Source organism: Malaclemys terrapin, chromosome 3, assembly GCF_027887155.1.
Source record: "Malaclemys terrapin pileata isolate rMalTer1 chromosome 3, rMalTer1.hap1, whole genome shotgun sequence".
NCBI classification, from domain to species: Eukaryota; Metazoa; Chordata; order Testudines; family Emydidae; genus Malaclemys; species Malaclemys terrapin.
The window spans coordinates 205,620,875-205,643,871 of record NC_071507.1 but is presented as its reverse complement, the minus strand read 5'-3'; the positions used below and the strand labels follow the sequence as shown (position 1 = coordinate 205,643,871).

The 22,997-nt window shown below is 45.7% G+C and overlaps 1 protein-coding gene across 1 annotated transcript; it reads left to right on the top strand.

Annotated features, from left to right (window-relative positions):
- The first annotated feature begins 157 nt into the window (after positions 1-157).
- On the top strand, positions 158-20,132 carry HADHB (hydroxyacyl-CoA dehydrogenase trifunctional multienzyme complex subunit beta). Its single transcript, XM_054022649.1, has 16 exons — positions 158-237; positions 961-1,035; positions 1,399-1,440; positions 3,721-3,817; positions 5,022-5,066; positions 6,531-6,630; positions 7,745-7,832; positions 8,926-9,113; positions 11,524-11,704; positions 12,377-12,498; positions 15,590-15,669; positions 15,756-15,803; positions 16,687-16,774; positions 17,708-17,782; positions 18,311-18,475; positions 19,583-20,132. The coding sequence occupies exons 2-16, from the start codon at positions 969-971 to the stop codon at positions 19,616-19,618; spliced, it is 1,422 nt and encodes a 473-aa protein (XP_053878624.1). The 5' UTR covers positions 158-237; positions 961-968; the 3' UTR covers positions 19,619-20,132.
- The last annotated feature ends 2,865 nt before the right edge of the window (positions 20,133-22,997 follow it).

The window sequence follows — 22,997 nt, the reverse complement described above, 5'->3', positions numbered from 1 at the left end:
GCCTTCCCTCGGCCCGTTACAGCAAAGGCGAGGTGCGGGGTGGGGTGTGAGGGGGTCGGACAGACGTGGGGAGGAGCGCGCTCCCATCAGGCACTGCCGCGGGTAGCTATGGGACCGGCAGGAGGGGGCTTTCCTGAGGCGGGGCGCGGCCGGGAGAGGCGGGGCGGGCCCTTGGGCGTCGTTAGGGCGAAGGGAGCTGCCAGCGCGGAGTGACGGGAGCGGCGGCCGAGCCCGGAGGTGGGACCCGGCGCCAGGCCTGGTCCCTGCCTCGCTCGGACGGGGCGCCCGGGGCCCGGCGGGGCGGGGCCCCCCGGGGTGTGGGAAGGGGGGGGCTGCAGGAGACTGGCGGAAGGGGGGGCTCTGAGACGGGGGCGGCTGGCGGCGGGGAGGGGGCGGGTGTGGAGCTGGTTTCTCTCGCTGCGGGCAGAGGTCGGGCAGTGCGGGGCGGGCCTGTGCCCCTGCCCTGGAGCTGATCCCCAGGGCGGTTGCAGGGAGCTGAGCTCAGGGGGCAGCGGCCCCAGCTCGTCCCACCTGGCCCGGGCATCTGCCCCGATCGGATCCCCGGGAGGAGGGGGCAGCCCAAGGGGGTGTTGGTGACTAATCAGGGCCGGGATGAACAAACCAACAGCGAGATCGGGCGGGCGGCATTTTAAAATGGGTCTGCCCAGAACCCTGTGCTGCCCTGATCCTACAAGAGGCGTAATTATTATTTACTTGTATTGCCATCGCGCCTAAAGCTCCAGTGTTAGGCACCGTACAAACCCGCCACAAAGAGACAGTCCCTCCCCCACTGGACCCTAGGCTCTTCTCAAAAAGAACAGGAGTATTTGTGGCACCTTAGAGACTGACAAATGTATCTGTATCTCCATTTCCTTTGGCTGTGTGTGAATTGGGTAGCTTGCCCATCCTGAAACCTCTGAACAAACGAATTGTTGTCTTTCACCTCCTCCGCTGCTTTAGATATCAAAATGACTTCCATGTTGAGCCGTGCTATCAGAAGCCTCCCTGCTTCTTCCACGTGGGCTGTCAGATTCTGTAAGTGTTCTTCTTATTGTTAAAAAATTAAGTGGATGCCATGCAAAAGGACACTGTCATTTAGCTGTTTTTTAAAAATGGGTTAAAAGTAGATTCAGGTGTGCCAACTGCACCCAAGTCTCCTTGCCACCATGTAAATTTTTTTTTTACAACCACTTTTCCTATTTTTAAAGTGTTTTTCTCCCCCATTGCTGTGAAAAACTCACAAACTGGTTATACACAATGTACACAACATTTTTCTCTAAATGTGCAGTTACCACAGATTACTTGTTTAAAATGTACTACAATGGTAGGAAAAATGTAAAGTATTATCAGTAATTTTTTTTGTCAGTAATTGTTCTGCCTCTGTCTTTTGTGTTTCAGCTGCAAGATCCTTCAGCTGCTCCCCTCTGTCACATGCCGCAGGTAAAGTGAATACACTAAAAACCTGACTGCTGAAAGGGTAAATTGGCAAGTTGCCTCCCCATCCCTGCACATATCCTAGACAGATACAGGAATGCAGTGTAATCTTCCTTTTTTTGGGGGGGGGTACATTTCTAAAAGTATGAACATAGAAATATGTTACCAAAGTATTTTTTCAGTACATCCAAGCTGGTCTGTGAAAAGAACAAGTCTATTAAATATCTGATTTTTCTACCTAAGCATATTTCATAAAGCAAGTGTGCTCATCTTACACTGCCTTATTACAGAGAATCCAATCTTTATGCAATGAGGTTGCTTTGTAAAGAATTGTTCCCTAACCTTCTTTTTTTTAATAACAAAACTCCAACCCTTCAGACTGTAGGACTTGCTTATTTTCAGGCTGGATATAAATTCCTTTTCTGTCAGTCCCTTTCTTATAAGGACAAACAAAACTAATGTCTCTGATTTGTGTACTTATTCCTTTCATTCTATGGCTATAAGAGATGGCTCCTGATTCCTAACGTATAGCAAATGTCAATGTTTAAAATAGTCTTAAAACCTAACACCTTGCATCTCACATGTGTCTAATGTGTCAGAGATGAGCCCCAATTTTTGTTGAGAAGATATGGAGTGCAAATCCTACCGTTAGCTGAAGACTATCCGAGCTGGTAGCAGGTAGCTATAAAATGACATGACACACCTTGATATCTGATACATCCTAATATTCAGTAGAGTTTCTATATCCTGCTATGTCAAGATAGTTAATATCCTATTGATATAGAATGTGAAAAAAGGTGAGGTGGGGAGAACTCAATGTGCACAATTCAAGGGAGGCTGTCAGTTAATATTTGGCTTGTTTTATAAAACCTAAGACCAATGGAAATATATTGGGACTTTAAAACAAAGCTTTCTCTGGAGTTTTTTCAACATTCCAGCATTAGGAGCCTGACAGTGAAACTGACTCTTAATTGGTTTTCTTCATCTAAGCAGAGGGAAATTCAGAAAGTGAGAGACAAAGCCTCTCTTAGGGTCGGGAACAGACAGAGTTTGTCTGGCTCTGGTACTGGGAGGTAGGATGGTCTTTGTGTAGGCAGCCCTACAGACCCTAAGGATCCCACTAGGTTGTTAGGAACAGCTGCAGAAAAGCAATAGAAGAGGCTAATCACAGCCTAGAAGAAGGACTTGAACCAGAGCTCAGATCATAACAGATGAGAGAGTGTCCTAACTTGGAGGATCCATACAAAAAGGGGATAAACTGGAACGGCCTAGGCTTGATAGTTATACGTAGGTCCTCCTGCCGACCAAGAGATGGTCCCTGGCCAGAAAAGGCTTGTGGTATTGGGTACAAGGTCCAGTTGGCGCAGAGTAAGGGGCTCTAGGCTTTAGTGTGGGTATATACAGTTAGATACTAAAAATGCCTGCTGGGGTTCTTAAGTGCTGCTTCATTTAGCTGTTGATTGTTCTAATTCTTAGTGTCTGTGGTCCCCGGAACCATTTTGGACCTAGCAACTCTGATTTGGGAAATAGCGCATGCTTGCCCTTAGCTTTACTCAGATAACCCACTTATAATAACACAAGTACTAGGCAGAATCTTCATACTCGCACTTTCATTTGCTTAAGTTCTCATGCTTAGCTGGATTTAAGCAGCTTTTACATCCCATGGCCCTTCTCAGTCTTCTAAACGCAGCAACTTTGTATTGTTGTCTTAACAAAGCAGGAGACTCTTAATCCCTGTTTGCACTAGAAATTTGACTCACTGAGTCTTTTTATTAATTGTATTTTTCTAGGACCAAGTCCAGAATGCCTCCTGACAGTGATCAGTCAGAGGTTACTGTATTGCAATAGATTACTTTATCTTACTCTAAGGATGGGAGGTACAGGGTAAATTTGGTGTTCAAGTAGGTCTCTTTCGTTTCTAATGTCTGTGATCCAGCATTACAGAGACACCTGGTGCCACAGTATCCTAGTGTAACTGGGAATGGGAGTCAGGAATTGGATGTCTTGTTCCCAGTTCTGCTGTTGGCTCACTGCAAGGTCTTAGCTGAATCACTTTACAGATGAGGAAACTGGGATACAGAAAGTAAAGTGACTTGCCCAAGATCAGGCTGCATGCCATGGGGGAGACAAGAGTTCAATCCAGGCTTCCTAGTTACTTGATGTGGGACTTAATCACCGAGGAATGTTTACCCAAACTTTCTAGTAGTAGTTATTTTTAAAATAAAATCTTGCTGCAGACTTGCTCAGATTCTAGCCAATAGCTGTTTAAATATTTTCTTCAAACAGTCCAGCCCAAGAGTAAGAAAACCTTAGCCAAAAATGGTGTGAAGAATATTGTTGTGGTCGATGGGGTCCGCATTCCATTTTTACAGTCTGGCACCTCGTAAGTATGAAAAGAAAATACACCTCTTTGCTTTGGTTAATCATACAGAAAGATTCAGGTAGAATCAGAATGGAAAACATTGGGCTTGGTATATTTGTACTTCTCTAACTGCTTTCACTTCGATCAGTGCCTGATGTTTGCTTGCTACGTGTTCTGACATTTGTAGCTACTCTTGCTCATCATAGGAAAGAGTAATGAATGTAATACCTGCAAGGCGTTTAACAACTTGTTTTTTCTGATCTTTACCAGGTTGATAAACTTGGTGGTTTGTTTTGATCCCTTCCTTCTTGTATTGTGTTTTTAATCTTGGCGAGGTCACTGGTTGCTGTTATACAGGTGAAACTCTGTGTGAGCCCTGCTACATATTACAAGCTTGAAGGGATTGGGCATTCCAAAGTTACTTGATTTTCCCCAAGAGTTAGAATACATATCTTGCAACTCCAGTGTTCCTTGACAGGGATTAGCACCACCTAAAAGATGGCAATCAACTAAGGCTGTAACTGCAAACATGTGGTACCTTCTGCTTAGCAGAGGTGAGCTAGTGGTTCCTCTCTTCTTTGTTATAACTATAAGGAAACTGGCATAGTTGGTGTGACAGTCTGGCTTGGGAAAGGAGAGAATACATTCTGATGAGAACTGAGGATGAATTACTAAATAATACAAAGAAAATCCTGTGTATGTTGGGATGTGTAAGGGCTGGGTTGGGATGTTTGGTTCTCTAGGCTTCACATATGTCCGCTGTTCACAGTAAGTAATGTGCAGCCCAACTGATTTGTCTTCACATGCCATTCATGTGACTGCACCTATGATTGAAAACTGCTTCCAAGACCCAGGCATAGACTTTAAACTACATCAGATGACTTTGTTAGAAACCTGTTACTGAATGCCATTAACTTCATAGCTGTATCAGGACCATTACTAACAATTCCCTACATAGGGAAGTAAATAAGGGATAGAGTTTCGACTTTTGCTGTTGCGATATTTTGTTTCAGGATTTTCCTTAATACAGCAGTTGTACGTTGATTTTTCACATGTAGACATGTCTCCACAAAACAAGGCTGTGAAATGGCCATTTTTAAGTGAAAAAGCTCCATGATTACTTATCTGATGCCTTACTGTGTCTGTTCTATTAATATATGCTCTGAATGATATGATAAAATAACTACAGGGATTATTTTGTAAGCCTGTGTGTCTTAACTTCCAGATATGCAGATCTGATGCCGCATGACTTGGCCAGAGCCTCGCTGCAGTGAGTAAACAAGAATTAAATGGAAGAGGAGCTCAGAAAGCTAGCTGGCACTGGGGTTTTGTGCTGGGAGGTTGATCTAGTGCTGATGACAATACTGGGACCCAGGGTTCCTAGGCTGTATTCCCCGCTTTGTCACTCAGCTATGTGATTAAGGACAAGTCATTTCACCTCTCTACCTCAGATTACCTACGTGCAAAATGGTGATACTACTGACTGCTTGTAAAGCACTTTGAGAGCCTCAGAAGGAAGGCACTGTCTAAGTGCATGTTAGGGGGATATTGTGTCATCCTCCTGGCCAGCTCTGCTTCAAATGATCTACTATTGAATGTGCTTGGCACTGTATAATACGAAAAATGAACGATGAGCAAATTGGGGCAGTGACTGAGACCCAGGGAAAGCTACCTTATTACTGTGTGTGTTTTTCCTCTCTCATTTCATCTCTCTTCTCTCCCATGCCTTCTCCAGCCTGCAGCTTGACAGCGTTTGCAGGTCATGTGGAAAAGGAGGGTCACTAGGAGGGATTTGAAGGAGGGAAGATGGGGTCCTGGCACTGTGGGAGGTCATTCCGTATTTACCTCTGGGGGCAGTGTGGAAGAAGGTGTGAAGGCAGGAGTTTGGGGAATGGGGGGAGGAGTTTGTCAAGGCTGGCATTGTTGATGGGCAGTGGGGACATGACTCTGAAAGCGTTGAAGGCTGGGTTGGAGTCATGCAAAGCCTTGGCTGTGAGGTTGATGCAGTCGCCAAGGGGGAGCCAGAGGAGGGATTCAAAGAGGAGTCAATCTGATTGACTGGCGGCGTGCAAACAGTGCACTTTATATTCACGGACTGCGTGCTGGGGTTAAGTGGTGCACTGGCCGCTTGGATTTGGTAGTAGCATTAGTAAGCTGCCATAGGGACCCCTACCTGCATCATGTTTACTTTTACCTTTTACATGATAGTTTGAGGAAGTCAGAATTCAAATTTGTGTTTATTTTAGTTTTATATATATCCCTGCAATGGGGTGCAGAGGTGTATAGGCTTGTTTGTACAGATATCCTGGAGCATTTGTATACGGTGTTTTCTATGGAAATATGAAAAAATTGCTGCTTGTCTTTTGTGTATCCCTGTAGAAGCAGTAGGAGTTCAAACACTGGGGGGTAGGCTGGTGTGACATCTGACTCCCTGTTCTCTCCCCTAGTTTTGACTTGAGGCTGCCCCAAGCTGGGGAAGAGAGGTAGTAACCACTTGTGCATTGGGGGAAGGGGGGGTTATTGAAGAGGTGGAGTTTCCCTTTTTTATTTTGAGTCCATTTCCAGCTCTTTCTGTGGGCAGCCATGTATGCAACCTCCTCTCTGAATTAGGGAAGCATGCTCGCTGTTGTCCCTGTTTTGCAAGCTAGCTTTTGAAATTGGGTGCCTGGGGACCTTGGCAAAGTTACCACTTTATTTGTTGGTGCAGATTTTCTTGTCTGACTTCTTCTTTCAGAGGGTTGCTGAACCGGACCAACGTCCCGAAGGAAGTTGTTGATTACATTGTTTATGGCACAGTTATTCAGGAGGTGAAAACAAGCAATGTTGCTAGAGAGGTGGGTTAAATGAAGCAGGTTTAAACAGCTAACCCGAGGGAACTAACCTCTAGGAAAGAATCAGTTCATCACTGCTCCTTGTGGATTGGGAAAATAAGCCATTCACACTGTGGTGCAGCAAGTAATTAAATGGCACTCCCATCCCGTTAAAATCATAAATCTACCCTGTCAGTTCTAATACTGTGCACTGCGAAATCCCTCCTGGGGGAATACCAGAAAGGCAGGGCCCTGATAAGGGATGATTAATCATTGAACTGTCCACTTGGGATCACGATCTGGTTTGCCAGAAATACTTGAGAACACTACAATATCTTTTTGAAAAATAAAGCTGGGAGATCCAAGATGCAGCATTTGAATGCTCTGGAGATTGCTAGCTTAGCTGCCTTTCCTGGTGGCAGATGTAAAGAGAGAAGTGACTACACATAATGCAGGGAAAAGTGTAGAAATCTGTGACTATAAAGCCATCTCCAGAACATTAGACATGATTCTGCTCTAATCAACCTAGCTTTTGAAACCTCAGTTGGTGATCTGCACAGCAGCCAGCGCCCTTCCACCAGACAGGATCCCACCTAAAACTTGTTACATAATTTCACCTAACTGCACTTGTTATTACCAGTACTTCTCCGATTCAATCATCAGGTTATTTTTGTATGTGCAAGTGTTTTCTTTGACCTCCTGTCAGTCAACCGAGACTGTGGTTTAATTTTAACTTCCAGAGAAGGTTTGAACTTTAAACTAGTTGGCTGTGTGTCAGTTAAGGTGTGTCTTCTTATGGCAAGACGTATTCCAGAATAGTTATTCTTTTGTGACAGAGGCCTCCACTCCCTGCTCTGTTAGAACTTGTTCTCATTCCCATTGTACAGCCTTGCTTTCAGGAAAGCTTGGTCTGCCACAAACATTTGTTCAGTTATATGCGAATTACAGCTTGTATTCTACTGCAGTGTATTCAAGTTCTCAAACAAAATTACATTCATTTTCTTGCATCTATAAATAATAGATGATAGGGTGAAGCAAAAGTACATGAAGTTTTCAGAAATAGAAAAAGTTTTCAAGAAGCAAGTACTGTGAGGTAGAGCTGGTGGGGGGTTTAATCATTATCTTGTGTTGCCCATAGGCTGCCTTGGGAGCTGGCTTCTCTGACAAAACTCCAGCTCACACGGTCACTATGGCTTGCATCTCTTCAAACCAAGCTATGACCACAGGTATGTTGGCTGAAAAAACAGGTAGTAGATTAGAAGATGGCATTAGCCGCCTCTCTTCTCTTCCCCTGTCCTACCTGCACATCTCAATGAACGTGGTTAAGTGTCTGGAGGAGGCTTAGGTGGGGAGGCTATTGAACCACTGGTTCAGTAACATTTAGCAGAGATTTTTGAAGTACGTGTTCCAGGCCTTCAGGAGCTCTTGGTCATCAGCTTCATTCAGGAGCAGTCTCCACTGAGGGTACGTCTTCACTTACCGGAGGGTCCGGCGGCAGGCAATCGATGTTCTGGGATCGATTTATCGCGTCTGGTTAAGACGTGATAAATCGATCCCGGAAGTGCTCGCCGAGAGGAGTACGCAGCATCGACGGGGGAGCCTCCGTGCCGCGTCTGGACCCGCGGTAAGTTCGGACTAAGGTACTTCGAATTCAGCTACGTTATTAACGTAGCTGAATTTGCGTACCTTAGTCCGAAGTGGGGACTTAGTGGGGACCAGGCCTCAGATTCAAAATTGTCCAGAAGAACTGAAAGGGAAAGACTTGAACTTGACAAAGTTGTAGCCTGTTATGCTAACATCACCTTCAGGATAGCCCAAACTGAGCAAACATTGAAGATCCAGGTTTCTACCCCAAATTGTTTGAGGGATATTGTTGCCTCAAAGCCTTGCATGAAAATAGTGGAAAGTAGAAGCAAAATTACAGAAGACGGGAGAGTTCAGTTTAGAATATTGTTAATTTTGTCAAAATCAGAAAAAAAAAGTTTTTTGAATGTATTGAAATGTTTCATTTCAATAGACCTGAAACAAAGGTTTCTGGAGTTTCATTTTGTGAAAAATTTTGAACTTTTGGTGCTTGGTCCCATATCCGGACAACTTTGTTTTTTATCTCAATTTTTCATCTGATCAAAAATCTGTTTGCTGACCAACTGTGCAAAAAAGCAAAATATTCTCCTTGATTTGAGATGTTTCTGTTGGTTGCATCTGCTCCTGAGAAATCCTTGATTAGTTGTTACTTTCCCTTACTGAAGAGAAGTATTTCAGCTTCTTTTAAAGATGTCCACCCACACTTCTGATGATCTTCTCCATCGCTTCCTGTAGGTGTTGGTCTGATTGCATCTGGCCAGTGTGATGTGGTGGTAGCTGGTGGTGTGGAGTTAATGTCGGATGTTCCCATTCGTCACAGCAGGAAGATGAGGAAGACTCTGCTCTCCCTTAACAGGGCCAAGACCTTGGGCCAGAGGCTGGCGCTGGTTGCTAAAATCCGTCCTGATTACTTTGCCCCTGAGGTAAATCTCCTCCTTTTCATCTCTCAGTAGGCATCTAGGGTTCTCAAGTCTGTCCTCCTTCGTAGTTTGCCATTTGATAGCTGCTTGTAAAATAACACACGCTCTAGGGGAAAGGAATTTAATTTTGCCCCTGTGGAGAATTCAACATGGTGATGGTTAAGTGGGGGTGCAGACTATGTGTCTTCTGCATCATGCTGCCTGTTTAGGTTTAGGCCAAGATTTCAGTGAATTAGGATAGCTCCTAAAATGCTTTGAGGAACTATTTATGCCTTTTGCCTACATGGTTCCCTGACAGTCAGGCTCGCACTTGGTGAGCTTCACCTATTTAAACTTCAAAATATCTCTTTTCCCAACTCATCGAACTGCTAGCGTAGAGGGGTTATTGAAGACATTAAAATGTGTGAAGGGGAAATGTACCCTGCCAGCCTAAATGCCGTGCAAGTCGTCTTGACCTTCTGAAACTCTTAGAACCTGGAGTTTGAGGGACAAAATGAATTGCTCTTCAAGCTAGTAGTGACGCATCAGGTGCATTTTCGGCACATCGAATACAGAGGCAAGCATTCCCCTCCCACTATTAATGGGATTGTGCATCTGATTGACACCTCTTAAATACACAATCCATTGACTCTCCAGGGACCCAGTCCTGCGGGAGACTGAATGCTTTCATAATAAGAGGTGAGAATAGGCAGCCTGCCCATTTGGATAGTGGGCTCTCCATTTCATGCTGTAAAGGAAGCCCCACCACCTGCTCTCCTGGTCGGAGGAAAGGGGACTTGAAAAGTGGTGGAAATAGGTCGGAAAAGGGTTTTATTCACAGTGAATGATTTGAGGGCTCCTGGAGTTCTGTCCTCACCAGAGAGGCTATTTTTGCCCACATACTATTAATAGAGTCTCCTTTATTGTCAGCTAATGGTACAAGTGCAGAGATACTCAAAGTGCAGTTGAGAGATAAGACACCCAGATTTGAATGCTGCAGACTCCCTGAACTGGAAAATAGCTAAGCCCTTTCGTTTGCAGTTTAAACCAATTTTTACTGAAAAATTCTTGGGTTTTACAGAGAGTATTTTTCAGATTTTTTTTCTGACTTTTACCCTACTTTTGTATCATTCAAATATATAAAAAGTAACTTGTTTTATTAGGAAAATCCAGTACATTATATGAGATGTATGTATTACGATAATACATTAGTCGGTGTGTATGCAAAGCTGCCTATTGAAGTAAGGCATTAGTCTAGAAGATACACAATAAACAGACACGCACGCAAGCTCTGAAGTGCATGCACATCTGAACGTACTGATGAATCTCACGCCCACCATGTATGCATTTCAAGCCGTTAGCAGATAACGGTTTAAAGATTTGACACACTAAAGTGGGAAAACAAAAATCGGTATCAGAATACGTTTCTGAACACAAGGAAGTATTCGAAAGCTTTAAAAAATCAAACAGGAGAAAAGGATGAAGTTGAGTAAATGCGCTGCGAATGGCGTGACTGTTTATTCAAATGAAAAGTTTTATTTGGGGTCTAGAGATGTATTGTTTTCTTCAACTCCGAGGTGGCATTGTGTTTTGAGTTCTGTTTTAGTTCTGCAGCAAACCACATTGAACGGAATTCAAAGCATCAATCCACTGAATACTTTTTCCCTGTCTTTCTGTCCACCAAAACAACCCTGATATTTACCCAGAAAAATTATGAATTGTTTTTTGCACTGATTTTTTTCCCCATTTGTGCTGGTGTGGTAATAAACTCTGATAAATTCCTGGGAAAAATTAAAATAAAAACTGAAAATAAAGGGCCCTAAAAATAGCACACCCAGCAGCGTGGGAGTCTTGGCTCACATGCATGTGGATGAAGCTGTCATCCATCCTCTCAGGATGGAGGAGGACTAAATCTTAAATAAGGGATGACTTGAATTTGGCCCACTTGTGTAGCATACTACTTCCTAGGGAGGTGTGGGCCACGGAGGCTGCAGGCCCCAGCATGCATTGCTCCAAGCTGCCTGGCCTCACTTCATTTTGGGGCCTCTTGTCTCTCTGGTCTGCAGCGCCATATTAAATACAAGGGCAGGTGCTAACTGCCTCATTGTCTGCAACCTGGGAGCAGGCCTCAAGCCCCTGGCAAGTGGCCAGTATGGCCCTTACTCAGTCCAAGTTTGGGCATTCCTGTGTTATCTGTGGTTCAGAAGTGGGGATTCCTCTAGTTTATTGGATCTCGGTGGATCTTCGTAGGGTAATGTGCATTATCTGTATAAAGCTAATTGCTCTGTTTATCAGTGGAGGACGTCTAGGATTTACATGTATGAAACGTATCCAAATATTAAGTTACAATGGTATAGCATAGTGTGCTGCCCATAGCCACTGTTGGAACAGACGGTATTTACATATACTTACCTTGTGCTTCCTTTTCCTCTAGCTCCCAGCTGTAGCAGAGTTTTCCACCAGTGAGACCATGGGACACTCAGCAGACAGGTTGGCTGCCGCCTTTGCTATCTCCCGTGTGGAACAAGACGAGTACGCCCTGCGTTCCCACACTTTGGCCAGGAAAGCCCAGGATGAGGGGCTGCTCACTGATGTGGTACCCTTCAAAGTGCCAGGTAAAAGCCATGTGTTCTAATGCTAACCCAAAATAGCGCCACTCCCTTTATAAGGGAAAGTGGCCAGGGCCCAGGTCATGGAGTTTTGTATCTCTCGGCACGCTTTCACTCCTCAGCAGTGTTAAATCGATTTAAAATCTTTCATTTACAATCTGTCCCTGCACAAGAAAGTAGTGATCTAGGAGCATGTGTCCTTGCTGAGTCTGTGATCGAAATCTTGAAGCACCCTACTCCATTTCCCTGCTTATTTGGTGATTATTGCCTTAGTACGGGTCAGATCAGGAGCTCACAGGTGAGGAATCCTGCTCTTTGTATCAAAAGTTAACAAGCAACAACTTACACCACAGGGGAATGTGTGTTTGCGAGGAATAACTAGTCTAGTTTAAAAACCTGCTTAGGAAAAGTGCCAGTGTGATGAACCACATAGCAGTTGTGCTCCTTAGAAAGCTTTTATTTTCAGAAAATCATCCATTTGAAAGAAGCAGAATTCTTTCAGTACTCAAGACTGTTCCCTTAACACTAAACTATTTTGGCAAGAAATCAAATGAATGACGCCTCCATTCTTTCCTTACACTCCTTTTCCCATGGAAAATAGATTCCCTCTCACATTCTTTTCTGTCAAGTGGGGTCTGATGCCCACGTCCTTTTGAGGTTAATGCTCTGTTTTAACAGGCAAAGATACTGTTATCAAAGATAATGGAGTCCGTCCATCCTCCATGGAGCAGATGGGCAAACTGAAAGCTGCTTTTGTCAAACCTTATGGGACTGTCACAGCTGCCAACTCCTCCTTCCTGGTAACGTACACCGCCATCCATTTGGGTAGCAATATGTGAGACTGAGCTCTTTCTACCTATTGCAGCTACCTAGACTAGATTTCTGTGACTTTAACACTAGAATCATAGAGTATCAGGGTTCGAAGGGACCTCAAGAGGTCATCTAGTCCAACCCCCAGCTCAAAGCAGGAACACTACTCCAACCTCGTTGGCTTTTCCATAATGTCATCCACTTTAAGTTGAAAAATGACACTTGCATTTTCTCTTAAACAAATTTAAATTTAGCAACCCCCCGAAATAAAAACAGAAGGTTCATTATAAACACTTGAGGCTGCTTTACCTGTTGGCTTCGTTATAATTGCCCTCAGAAGAGGACAGGGGAAGGTTTCCCAAGGCACAAATGGGAGTTCCACACCCAATTCCCTGGGACTTTGGATGAAGTTGCGTGCCTAACTGTCCTTATGCCTTTGAAAGTCTCCCCCAGAATGCACAAGGTATGTCTCTTGTCCCCATGTGCAGCATAAAGGAGATGCTCTAGTGTTTAGATCCTGTTCACGTTTTGCCATAACTGCTCCTTTCTTTGTGCTATAAAGTAATGCTGGTGTTTCACAAGCAGCAACAGCGTGTTCTGCCTGAGTTCCTGGGAACTTGCTGAGGTGTAATACTACTTCAGAATTGACTCCACTGCAAAATATTGGCATATAAGGGCCATTGCCTACAGCAGAGCTGTAGATTAACTTGGAGATACATTCTCCTTTTGAGACACCATAAAATCGATGCATCAAGGACGCTGTGCTGTAAAATATTAGGATTTAGTTTTGTATACATGAACCAATTACAATGCTCTGAAACTCAGACTATGCAAGCACTGTAGCTGCCAAAATGGCACCCCCTCCCCCCAATTCCCAGACCAGCATTCTGCTAAAAACGCACTTACTAAAGAGCCACATCTACGGTATGTATGCTACTGCTATCGAAAAAACAACGAGGAGTCCGGTGGCACCTTAAAGACTAACAGATTTATTTGGGCATAAGCTTTCGTGGGTAAAAACCCCACTTCTTCAGATGCACGGAGTGAAAATTACAGATACAGGCATAAATATACTGACACATGAAGAGAATGGAGTTACCGTAAAAGTGGAGAACCAGTGTTAACAAGGCCAATTCAGTCAGAGTGGATGTGATCCACACCCAACAATTGATGAGGAGATGTCAATACCAAGAGAGGGAAAATTGCTTTTGTAGTGAGCCAGCCACTCCCAGAGCGAGACGCATACCCAGAAATCACCTACTACAGGACAGGCCCAACAAGGACAATAACAGAACACCACTGGCCATCACATACAGCCCCCAGCTAAAACCTCTCCAGCGCATTATCCACGACCTACAACCTATCCTGGAAAATGATCCCTCACTCTCACAGACCTTGGGAGGCAGGCCAGTCCTCGCTTACAGACAACCCCCCAACCTGAAGCAAATACTCACCAGCAACTACACACCACACTACAGAAACACCAACCCAGGAACCAGTCCCTGTAACAAGCCCCATTTCCTACTCTGTCCACATATCTACTCTAGCGACACTATCAGAGGACACAGCCACATGAGCCACACCATCAGGGACTCATTCACCCGCATATCTACTAATGTGACACATGCCATCATGTGCCAGCAATGCCCCTCTGCCATGTACATTGGCCAAACCGGACAGTCTCTACGCAAAAGAATAAATGGACACAAATCGGACATCAGGAATGGTAACATACAAAAGCCAGTAGGAGAACACTTCAGTATCCTTGAAAAAAAGAACAGGAGTACTTGTGGCACCTTAGAGACTAACAAATTTATTAGAGCATAAGCTTTCGTGGACTACAGCCCACCTCTTCGGATGATATATATATATGGTGCCACAAGTACTCCTGTTCTTTTTGCGGATACAGACTAACACGGCTGCTACTCTGAAACCTGTCAGTATCCTTGGACACTCAGTAACAGATTTAAAAGTAGCCATCCTTCAACAAAAAAACCTTCAAAAACAGACCTCAAACAGAAACTGCAGAGCTACAATTCATTTGCAAATTTTACACCATTAATTTGGGCTTGAATAGGGACTGGGAGTGGCTGGCTCACTACAAAACCAATTTTCCCTCTCTTGGTATTGACACCTCCTCATCAGTTTTTGGGAGTGGATCACATCCACCCTGACTGAATTGGCCTTGTTAACAGTGGTTCTCCACTTGTAAGGTAACTCCATTCTCTTCATGTGCCAGTATATTTATGCCTGTATCTGTAATTTCACTCCATGCATCTGAAGAAGTGTTTTTTTTTTACCCACGAAAGTTTATGCCCAAATAAATCTGTTAGGCTTGGTCTACACTAAACCCCCAAATCGAACTAAGGTACGCAACTTCAGCTACGTGAATAACGTAGCTGAAGTCGACATACCTTAGTTCGAACTTACCCCCGTCCAGACCCGGCAGGCAGGCTCCCCCGTCGACTCTGCGTACTCCTCGCGGCGAGCAGGATTACCGGAGTCGACGGGGAGCACTTCTGAGTTCGATTTATCGCGTCCAGACTAGACGCGATAAATCGAACCCAGAAGTTCGATTGCCTGCCGCCGAACCAGCGCGGTAAGTATAGACAAGCCCTTAGTCTTTAAGGTGTCACTGGACTCCTCGTTTTTGTGGCTACAGACTAACACAGCTACCCCTCTGATACATTGCTATCACAGCAGCCTTACTGGTTTGGCCAACCCACTCTTAGGTCATCTTACCATCTGCCTCAACCAGTGCTGCATTGTTCCCTACGGTGTATTTTACCTAGTTCTTTATCCCAAGTGATGAGGCTTCTGCCAGTTTTCTTGGGAGCTCTCCGTTCCACAGCCTAATGAATTACACGCGGACAAGTGTGACTTGTAATGTAACTTTCTGGTGGATGGTTATAGATACGGTTATAGAGCAGCATTTGTATTTACATTCTTGTATAGTTTGTACTAAGATTGTGTCTGCTATGGCGACTGGGGCCCTGTACAAACACTTAGAGACTTGTCGCCTTTGCATGGTGTGAGCGCTCTGTGAGTAGTTGCCTGACTGAGTTTGTCTGGCTGTTTCAGACGGATGGTGCTTCGGCAGTTCTGATTATGTCTGAGGAGAAGGCTCTGGCGATGGGATATAAACCAAAGGCCTACCTCAGGTACAAGGAACCATTCCATCTGGCTTCTGAAAGCTGGGCTTGCTTTTGTTTTCTGTTCTGGTACTAATGGTGCTTCTCTTGTGCAGGGATTTTGTGTACGTGTCCCAGGATCCAAAGGACCAGCTCCTGCTGGGGTAAGTGCTGGCTTCTGGCCAGCATAGTCAAACACTTACCATTGCTGGACATTATCAGTTACTAGCACTAAATGCTTCGCTTGCTGTAGAATATCTGAGCGTTTAGTTAGGCGCGTTCCAGCCAGACACAGATCTGGGCCCTGCCTCAAAGGGCTGAGAAAATCTGGGTACAAGACATGATGCAACAAATGGAGATGACTGAGAATAGGGAAGAGCTGAGGCGGGGATTATAGCAACACAGTTACATGGGTACTCAGGCATGTGCAAGGCATGGTGTTGCCTCAGGTTATTGATACATGTGGCAGTATTAAGCTGCCTTAACCAGCCAAGTAACAAGTCACAAGACTTTGCACTGCAATAAATTGCCCAGGGAGGTTGTGGAATCTCCATCACAGGAGAGTTTTAAGAGCAGGTTCGACAAACACCTGTCAGGGATGGTCCTGCCATGAGTGCAGGGGGCTGGACTAGATGACCTCTCAAGGTCCCTTCCAGTTCTATGATTCATTAGTGTTGATGTTAGCATACATCTCAAGACTTGGAGAATTTGAATGTGGTTAAAATCCAGCTAATCGGATTTGATGCCCGGACTTCCCAGACTTGCACACAAAGCCAAAAGAGGTCAATTGACTTTAGAAATGGGGTGAAATGCTCGTCTTCACCTGCCTAACGCATCTCTGTATGGGATGGTGGTGGCTTTTGGGTTGTACATCAGGTTGAGTGAGAGAGGCTGAAAGCTTCGTGAGCACGTACTTGTTTGGCATCTTAAACGCTGCAGCTCCATTCTGCGAGAGAGGAGGATATAATAGGGATCATAGTGAAGGAAGTGGGGAGGAGTCCATGGAACACCTGCATTAATGTCACTTTTGCTTTTCTGACTCTTTAGGCCAACGTATGGTACTCCCAAAGTGTTGGAGAGGGCTGGTCTAACACTGGCTGATATTGATGTGTTTGAATTTCATGAAGCTTTCGCTGTAAGTATCTGCACAGGAACATGCATGGAGGAGGTGACATACCAGTGTGTCTTGCGTTGCAGATCTGGGTTCCCCTGCGTAAGATCTATAGCAAGGATATTTAATTGGGTTTTATATCAGGAGTGGAAAGAGCTCTCTTCTTATTCGGTTTCCTTCATCGGATGTAGGGTTTTATATATGCACACTATGATTTTGTACATTAACAGTTAGTCTGGGCTGAGGTGCTCTGTGCAGACAGTTTCTTCAGTTAATCAGAGGCAACGTTTTTCTCTAAGGTGTCAACTGACTGGGACAAGGCTCTTGCAAATGATGTTCCTTTGAGCCCTTTGTACAGCCAGCTGTGTTCATCCTTCTTGATCACTAAGATACCCCGAACTTGTTAGTTCTCCACCATATACAGTAAAAGCTTTTCCGTCCGGCATGTTGGGATAGTTGGGAATGGGGGGTGCTGGTAAGTGGAAAATGCTACTTAACTAAGAGGGAGAGAGTTTGGGTGCAGGAGGGGGCTTGGGGCAGGGGGTTGGGGTTTCGAGGTGCTGGATCCGGGGGCGGGGAGGGCGCTCACCTTGGGCAGCTTCCCGCAAGCAGCAACCTGTCTCTGCCTCTCCTAGTCGGAGGTGTGGCAGGCGGCTCTGCGCACTGCCCCTGCTCCGAATGCTGGCTCCGCAGTTCCCATTGGCCGGAAGCCGCGGCCAGTAGGAGCTGCGGGGGCGGAGCCTCTACTTAGGAGCATCAGGGACCTGTTGTCGCTTCCGGGGAGCCATGTGGAGCCAGGCAGGTGCCAGACAGACTATATAAACTGGACTTTCTCTGAAGATTAGAAATGCTGGCTTATAGAGCTTTCCGGTTGGTACAGGGCCGGATAACACACCTTTTACTGTACTTCATTCTGAGTCTGCTGTAGTCCTTGAGTCTTTTTCCCCTCCCTTCTAGGGGCAGATTCTGGCTAACCTGAAAGCTATGGATTCAGATTGGTTTGCACAAAACTACATGGGCAGAAAGTCTAAGGTAAGGACATAATGAGGAAGCAGGTTTTAAGGTCAGTGTTGCTTTTGCAATTTTCGTTCCTTGCTGTAAAAACACATCTGAACTGCATAGCAATTCTAAGGCCCGTATTGTGTTGATCCAAGGGAGAAATACTCGGTTTCCTAAAAATCAATAATTTGGTTCAGTTCTTCCTAGTTCGAGGAGCTGTAGCTACTCTGACGTGACCTCTGGCACTTCAGCACCAAGAGAAGGCAAAGACCTAGAGCTGTGGGGCTAATGTTTCTCAGTAAAAATGATAGGTGAGATTAAACCACTGGCCTCTAGCAGCTAACTGGCTGTAGATGGCATCCTAGCACCATAAAGCCTCTTACATTTGCTTACACTGCAGTGAAACACGCAGCAGAGACTAGCTGGCTTCGTAGGTCTCTTCAGTCCCTGATCTCCACGTTGGTTATGTTCTCATCTGCGGCGGGAAGGACTCCGAGGGAGCGGGACAGGCTCCCTGGAGGCAGAGGTTGGCAAGCCCGTTCCTTTGGTTTGTTCTTGCAGGTTGGAGCCCCGCCTCTGGAGAAGTTCAATAAGTGGGGTGGCTCCCTGTCTCTGGGCCACCCTTTTGGTGCCACTGGCTGCCGTTTAGTCATGACTGCGGCGCACCGGCTGAAGAAAGAAGGAGGGCAGTACGGTGTGGTTGCTGCCTGTGCTGCGGGAGGACAGGTAATGCTGCATGGGCTTGCTGGCATTGTGCCCTCTGCTGAGAAGGGCAGGAATTCCTCTGTTCCTCTTGGTACCAAGAAGTCAGGTCCTGTGTACGTTGGCCATCGGTGCAGCTTTGAAGTTTGTTACCATCAGGTGGCCTTAATACCATCCAGGCAGCTGGGCTAAGGAGCCAGCCAGTCTTGCTTTTGCAGCATTTCAGTGCTGTCCGAGAGTGACCCTTATTTGGTGGCCAGTGCTGCATGTCACCGTTGATATAGTACGAAAGGGAGGAATGATTCTTTACTGCGGGGGTGGTTTTCAGTGTCTCACGAACCCTGAGGATCCTACTGAAGTCTGGCTTGTTAGGTTCCATCTCCCCGCGTAAGGAACGAGGACCTCTGTGTGAAAAAGGCAGATAGCACCTGTTCTCCAGTGGCACTTGGAAAGCTCTAGAGAAGTATTACACCTATTGCTGTTAGGCAGTTGTGGTTAGCGGCAGTAGATTGGGTTACGCAGTAATTTGAGAGGCCACATCCAGACCAGTCCTATCCTCACTTAACCGATCTAAAGAGGGCTAGCTGAGACTCTCTGTGGAAGCTGCATAATCATTCTAGTTTGGGGGAGAGGGATACCCCTGAGTAGCCTGCAGCATGCTTTCTAATCCCATCCCCTGAAAGGAATGCATTGCTTCCTGCAGTGCTTCGGGAATGGCACCAGATAATCCAACCCATGTCTGTAGCGTGCTGCCACTGAGTAAACGCCTGCTATTAATCTCTTCCTGTTCCTACAATATGACTCAAGTATCAGAGGGGTAGCCGTGTTAGTCTGAATCTGTAAAAAGCAACAGAGGGTCCTGTGGCACCTTTAAGACTAACAGAAGTACTGGGAGCATAAGCTTTCGTGGGTAAGAACCTCACTTCTTGCATCTGAAGAAGTGAGGTTCTTACCCACGAAAGCTTATGCTCCCAATACTTCTGTTAGTCTCAAAGGTGCCAGAGGACCCTCTGTTGCTTTTTACAATATGACTAACATCCTTTGGAAATGAAGCTCTTCTGCTGACTTGTACGTTTATTGCAGACAGTGCCTTTCAGCCTAGAGTAACCGTGCTTTGCGTCTCCATTTCAGGGCCATGCAATGATTGTGGAACTCTACCCCCAGTAAGAGGACAAGGAACTGCTGAATGGAATTGGACGTGTCCTGTGCCAGGCAATGCCATTTCAATGCACTAATAACATAGCTATGATCCTTCTTGGAAAGGATTCCTGGTGGCCTTTGTAAATATCTTCTCGTTACCCTGTCAGTGACCTGGAACAAATTAACGCTCTGTCAAATACACCACCAAACAGTTAGCGTGGCTCTTCGGCCTGCAGTTAACCAAAAAACCGGTAACTTTTTATAAACGGGGTTTTTCTTATGGAAGAAATGAGTAATGCAGTCTAGGAATGTGAAGAGTTGTTCTAAACAGAATTGCCAAGTATTTAGTGTATCCGTCCACAGGCTCCACCTCTTAGGCGCAACTGTCCAGTTAGGGATGTGGCTTATCAAAGAGGAGGCACAAACTGAGTTGAAGGAGGTAGTGTGTATAAAGGATGGTGCAGAGTCCAAATGGCCTTGGGAAGGAACTGTAACTGCTTTAGATACTTGGCAGCCTTAATAAACCAGAGAAGAATTTGAAGACTGGGCAGGTTTTTTTCTTGATTATTTACACTTACTCTGATGGTTTCACACGCTATGTACTCTGAGGCTTGTCTGCTTGGAAACATCACCAGGCTATTCTGGGCTCTTGAAAATAGGAGTAAGGGGCTCCGCAGAATTTGCCCCAGAATCCACACTGTGCTGCAGAACTGTGCTCCAGAATTGCATGCTAAGAAATAAAACTAATATGTTCATGTGAAACTGTCCCTACTCATCTTCCAAACCCTCCAGCTTCCCCCAGGGCAGCTTAGTTCCATGTTTTAATACAAAAGTCTGCTGTACATTGAACCATGAAGGGAAAAAATAGGAGCAATGTAAGAGTTTGAATTCAGGATCAAATTGTTTCTCGGTTCCATTGTCTGCTGTCGGCTGTGCAGATCAGCTGTGCTCTCCAAACCAGGATTATGGGAGGATTCATCTCATGTCAGCCTACTTCTGTTGGGGGGGAGAGAGAGTGAAGCTTTCAGTCCCACAGAGCTCTTCTTCGGGTGACGCTTTGTTCCACTCTGCATTTAGCTGTGACGCTGGGAGCACCTTTCCCACACCTCTGGGGCTCTAAAGCTTGTCGCTCTCAGCAACAGAAGTCGGTCCAATAAGAGCTATTCCCCCACACACACACCTTGTCTCTCTAATATCCTGAGACCGACATGGCTACAACTACATGGGATATGTCACAGCAGCCTGTAACTTTGGGCTTGGTTTTTTTTCTGTCATATGCTTAAAATTCTCAGGACATTAAACAGAACAACTTGTGCCGTTTGCAACTGAGGAAACAGACTTTTCTAAAACAGTTTTGACTAAACAATGCCATTTTCCCTAGTTTCCTTGTATAAAAGAAGCGTGTGCTGTAGGTCTGGTTTTGAATACATAATGCACGGGATTAGCAGAGGCAGAAACTGAGGTTAAGAGCAGAGTTCACCCGTGGTTATTAAAATACTAGTCACAAAATCGCCTTAGTTTTGGTCCCCCTTTACTCGGAAGCCATGAATAATGCTCTTGCTCCACAAGCACTGGGACGGCTGCATAAGAGGCTGACCAAGCCTGGGTATAAGGGAGCAACGTTAATGTGCTGGGGAGCTAAGGCCTGTTCTCTACAGCTGCTTGTCCGAAATGTATCCTGAGTGTCCATTACATTTTATGGTTACATTAATTTCTCCATACGGTCACCTTCTGTCACCCAGGAAATGGATGTGCTGGGCCGGAAACCTGCTGTGTTACGCTAATTGCTGGTAAATTATTAACCCTGCTGTCCCTTCCCATTGTGATAGGAGAGTGACAGGTGCAGCGTAAGGCCCTAGCTCGCCTGGCCAAGTTAGGCATCTACGCAAGGGCTGCTTAGAGGGGGGGAGCAGCCACAACTCCTGTCAACTCCAGGGCGAGCGGAGCTTGGCTGGAAATGGGGCTACGTATCCTGGATTTAGACACACAGGATTAAACAAGCAGAACTGCTCCATCCAGAACATGCAATTTAGCATAAACCCACCTTAGCTGCTTTCTCTAGTGGGAGGGAGCCTACCGAAAACATCCCCCACCATTTGAACTCTTACGCTGACGCGCTGGTTAGGAGATAGGAGGATGTGCCTTGGGGTCCTTCTAGCCCAATGAATTTAGGGGGCTCCAGAAGCAGTTCACCAGTGACATCACTAGCCAAAAGAGGAGGGTCAGTCATAGGAACCAGCTGTGATTAAAACAGGCACCTCGGCAAGCTGTAAACGCTGGGAGGCTACGTATCTATTTGTGTTCTCTTCCCTGCTAAAAAGCTGGTGTTAAAACCTGCGAGTTGTCATGAGTCCCGTTAACCCTGGCTGTAAGCTGGCGCAACTTCATCAGAGAGCAGGGAAGCGTGCCCTAGCTTTCGCCACAGAGCTGGCAATTGCTGCTCTGGAGAGGACACAGGCTGTGGGAGATCGAGTTGTTTTCCCAGCTCTGCCACTGAATTGCTGGGTGGCCTTTGGCAAGTCGCTCTCTTACTGCTGCACTTTCTCTGTCCATCAAAGCAGGTGCATGTTACTTGTCCACTGCTCAACGCTGAACCTGAACAGCTCTGAGTACTTTTGACTATCTGCTGTCACAGTGGCTGCTCTTGCTAAATGGGTGTTGATTAGACGTGTTTCAGTAATACTTAGAGTCCCAAATACAAGTAGGCCCCCTGTGCCAGTCACTGTACAAACCCAGTCAGCGTGTGGTCCTGCTCCCAAAGGGCGTATGAACTAACTAGACAAGACACAGTGACTGGAGAGGGGACTTGATCAAAATTGCACAGCAGGTCGGTCACAGACCCAGGATTAGAAACTAGGTCTGGTGTCTAGTCTAGTGCCCTATTACCCACTGGACCATGCTGCAGCTAACCTCTGCTCCTTGAGCAGCTCGAGCTGCTGTACTGGGCTAAGGAATACTTGCAGGAGCTCAGAGAACGGGGACCAAATAACCCGTGTTCTCTGTGTCTCCACGTCAGACCTGGTTAGTTCAGCCCTGCAGAGCCAGCCAGCCAGCACTCTTATTCCACCTGTGTCCTCTCGAAACTTAACGTTTAACGTCATTCTTCACCTTGGCGTTTCACAGGCCGAAGCTGGTATTTATAGCCTCGTATTTACACTACAGACTGTATCAGCTCTTCTCTTCCGCCAGCGCACACAAATTGCCACAGGACTTTAATGTTTTATGAGCATCCTCTCTTTATGATATACATTCCAATATTGATAGGAATTTGCCGCTTTGCTGAAGTTTTATTTCTGCGTTTTGCTGACGGCTGCTGTTCTTCTCCGTGTCCTCGCTGCAGCAGGTGCATATATTTAAAATGTAAAACATCTTTGCAACTTCAATTTAGAATCGAAATTTTTTTTTT

What these genes read in the sequence shown, in the direction of transcription:
- HADHB (XM_054022649.1), top strand. Translation starts at nt 969, where the DNA reads ATGACTTCCATGTTGAGCCGTGCTATCAGAAGCCTCCCTGCTTCTTCC. An exon ending in TTTTTACAGTCTGGCACCTC is followed by an intron (nt 3,818 to 5,021) that starts GTAAGTATGAAA and finishes CTTAACTTCCAG; the next exon opens with ATATGCAGATCTGATGCCGC. An exon ending in CCTGTGCTGCGGGAGGACAG is followed by an intron (nt 18,476 to 19,582) that starts GTAATGCTGCAT and finishes TCTCCATTTCAG; the next exon opens with GGCCATGCAATGATTGTGGA.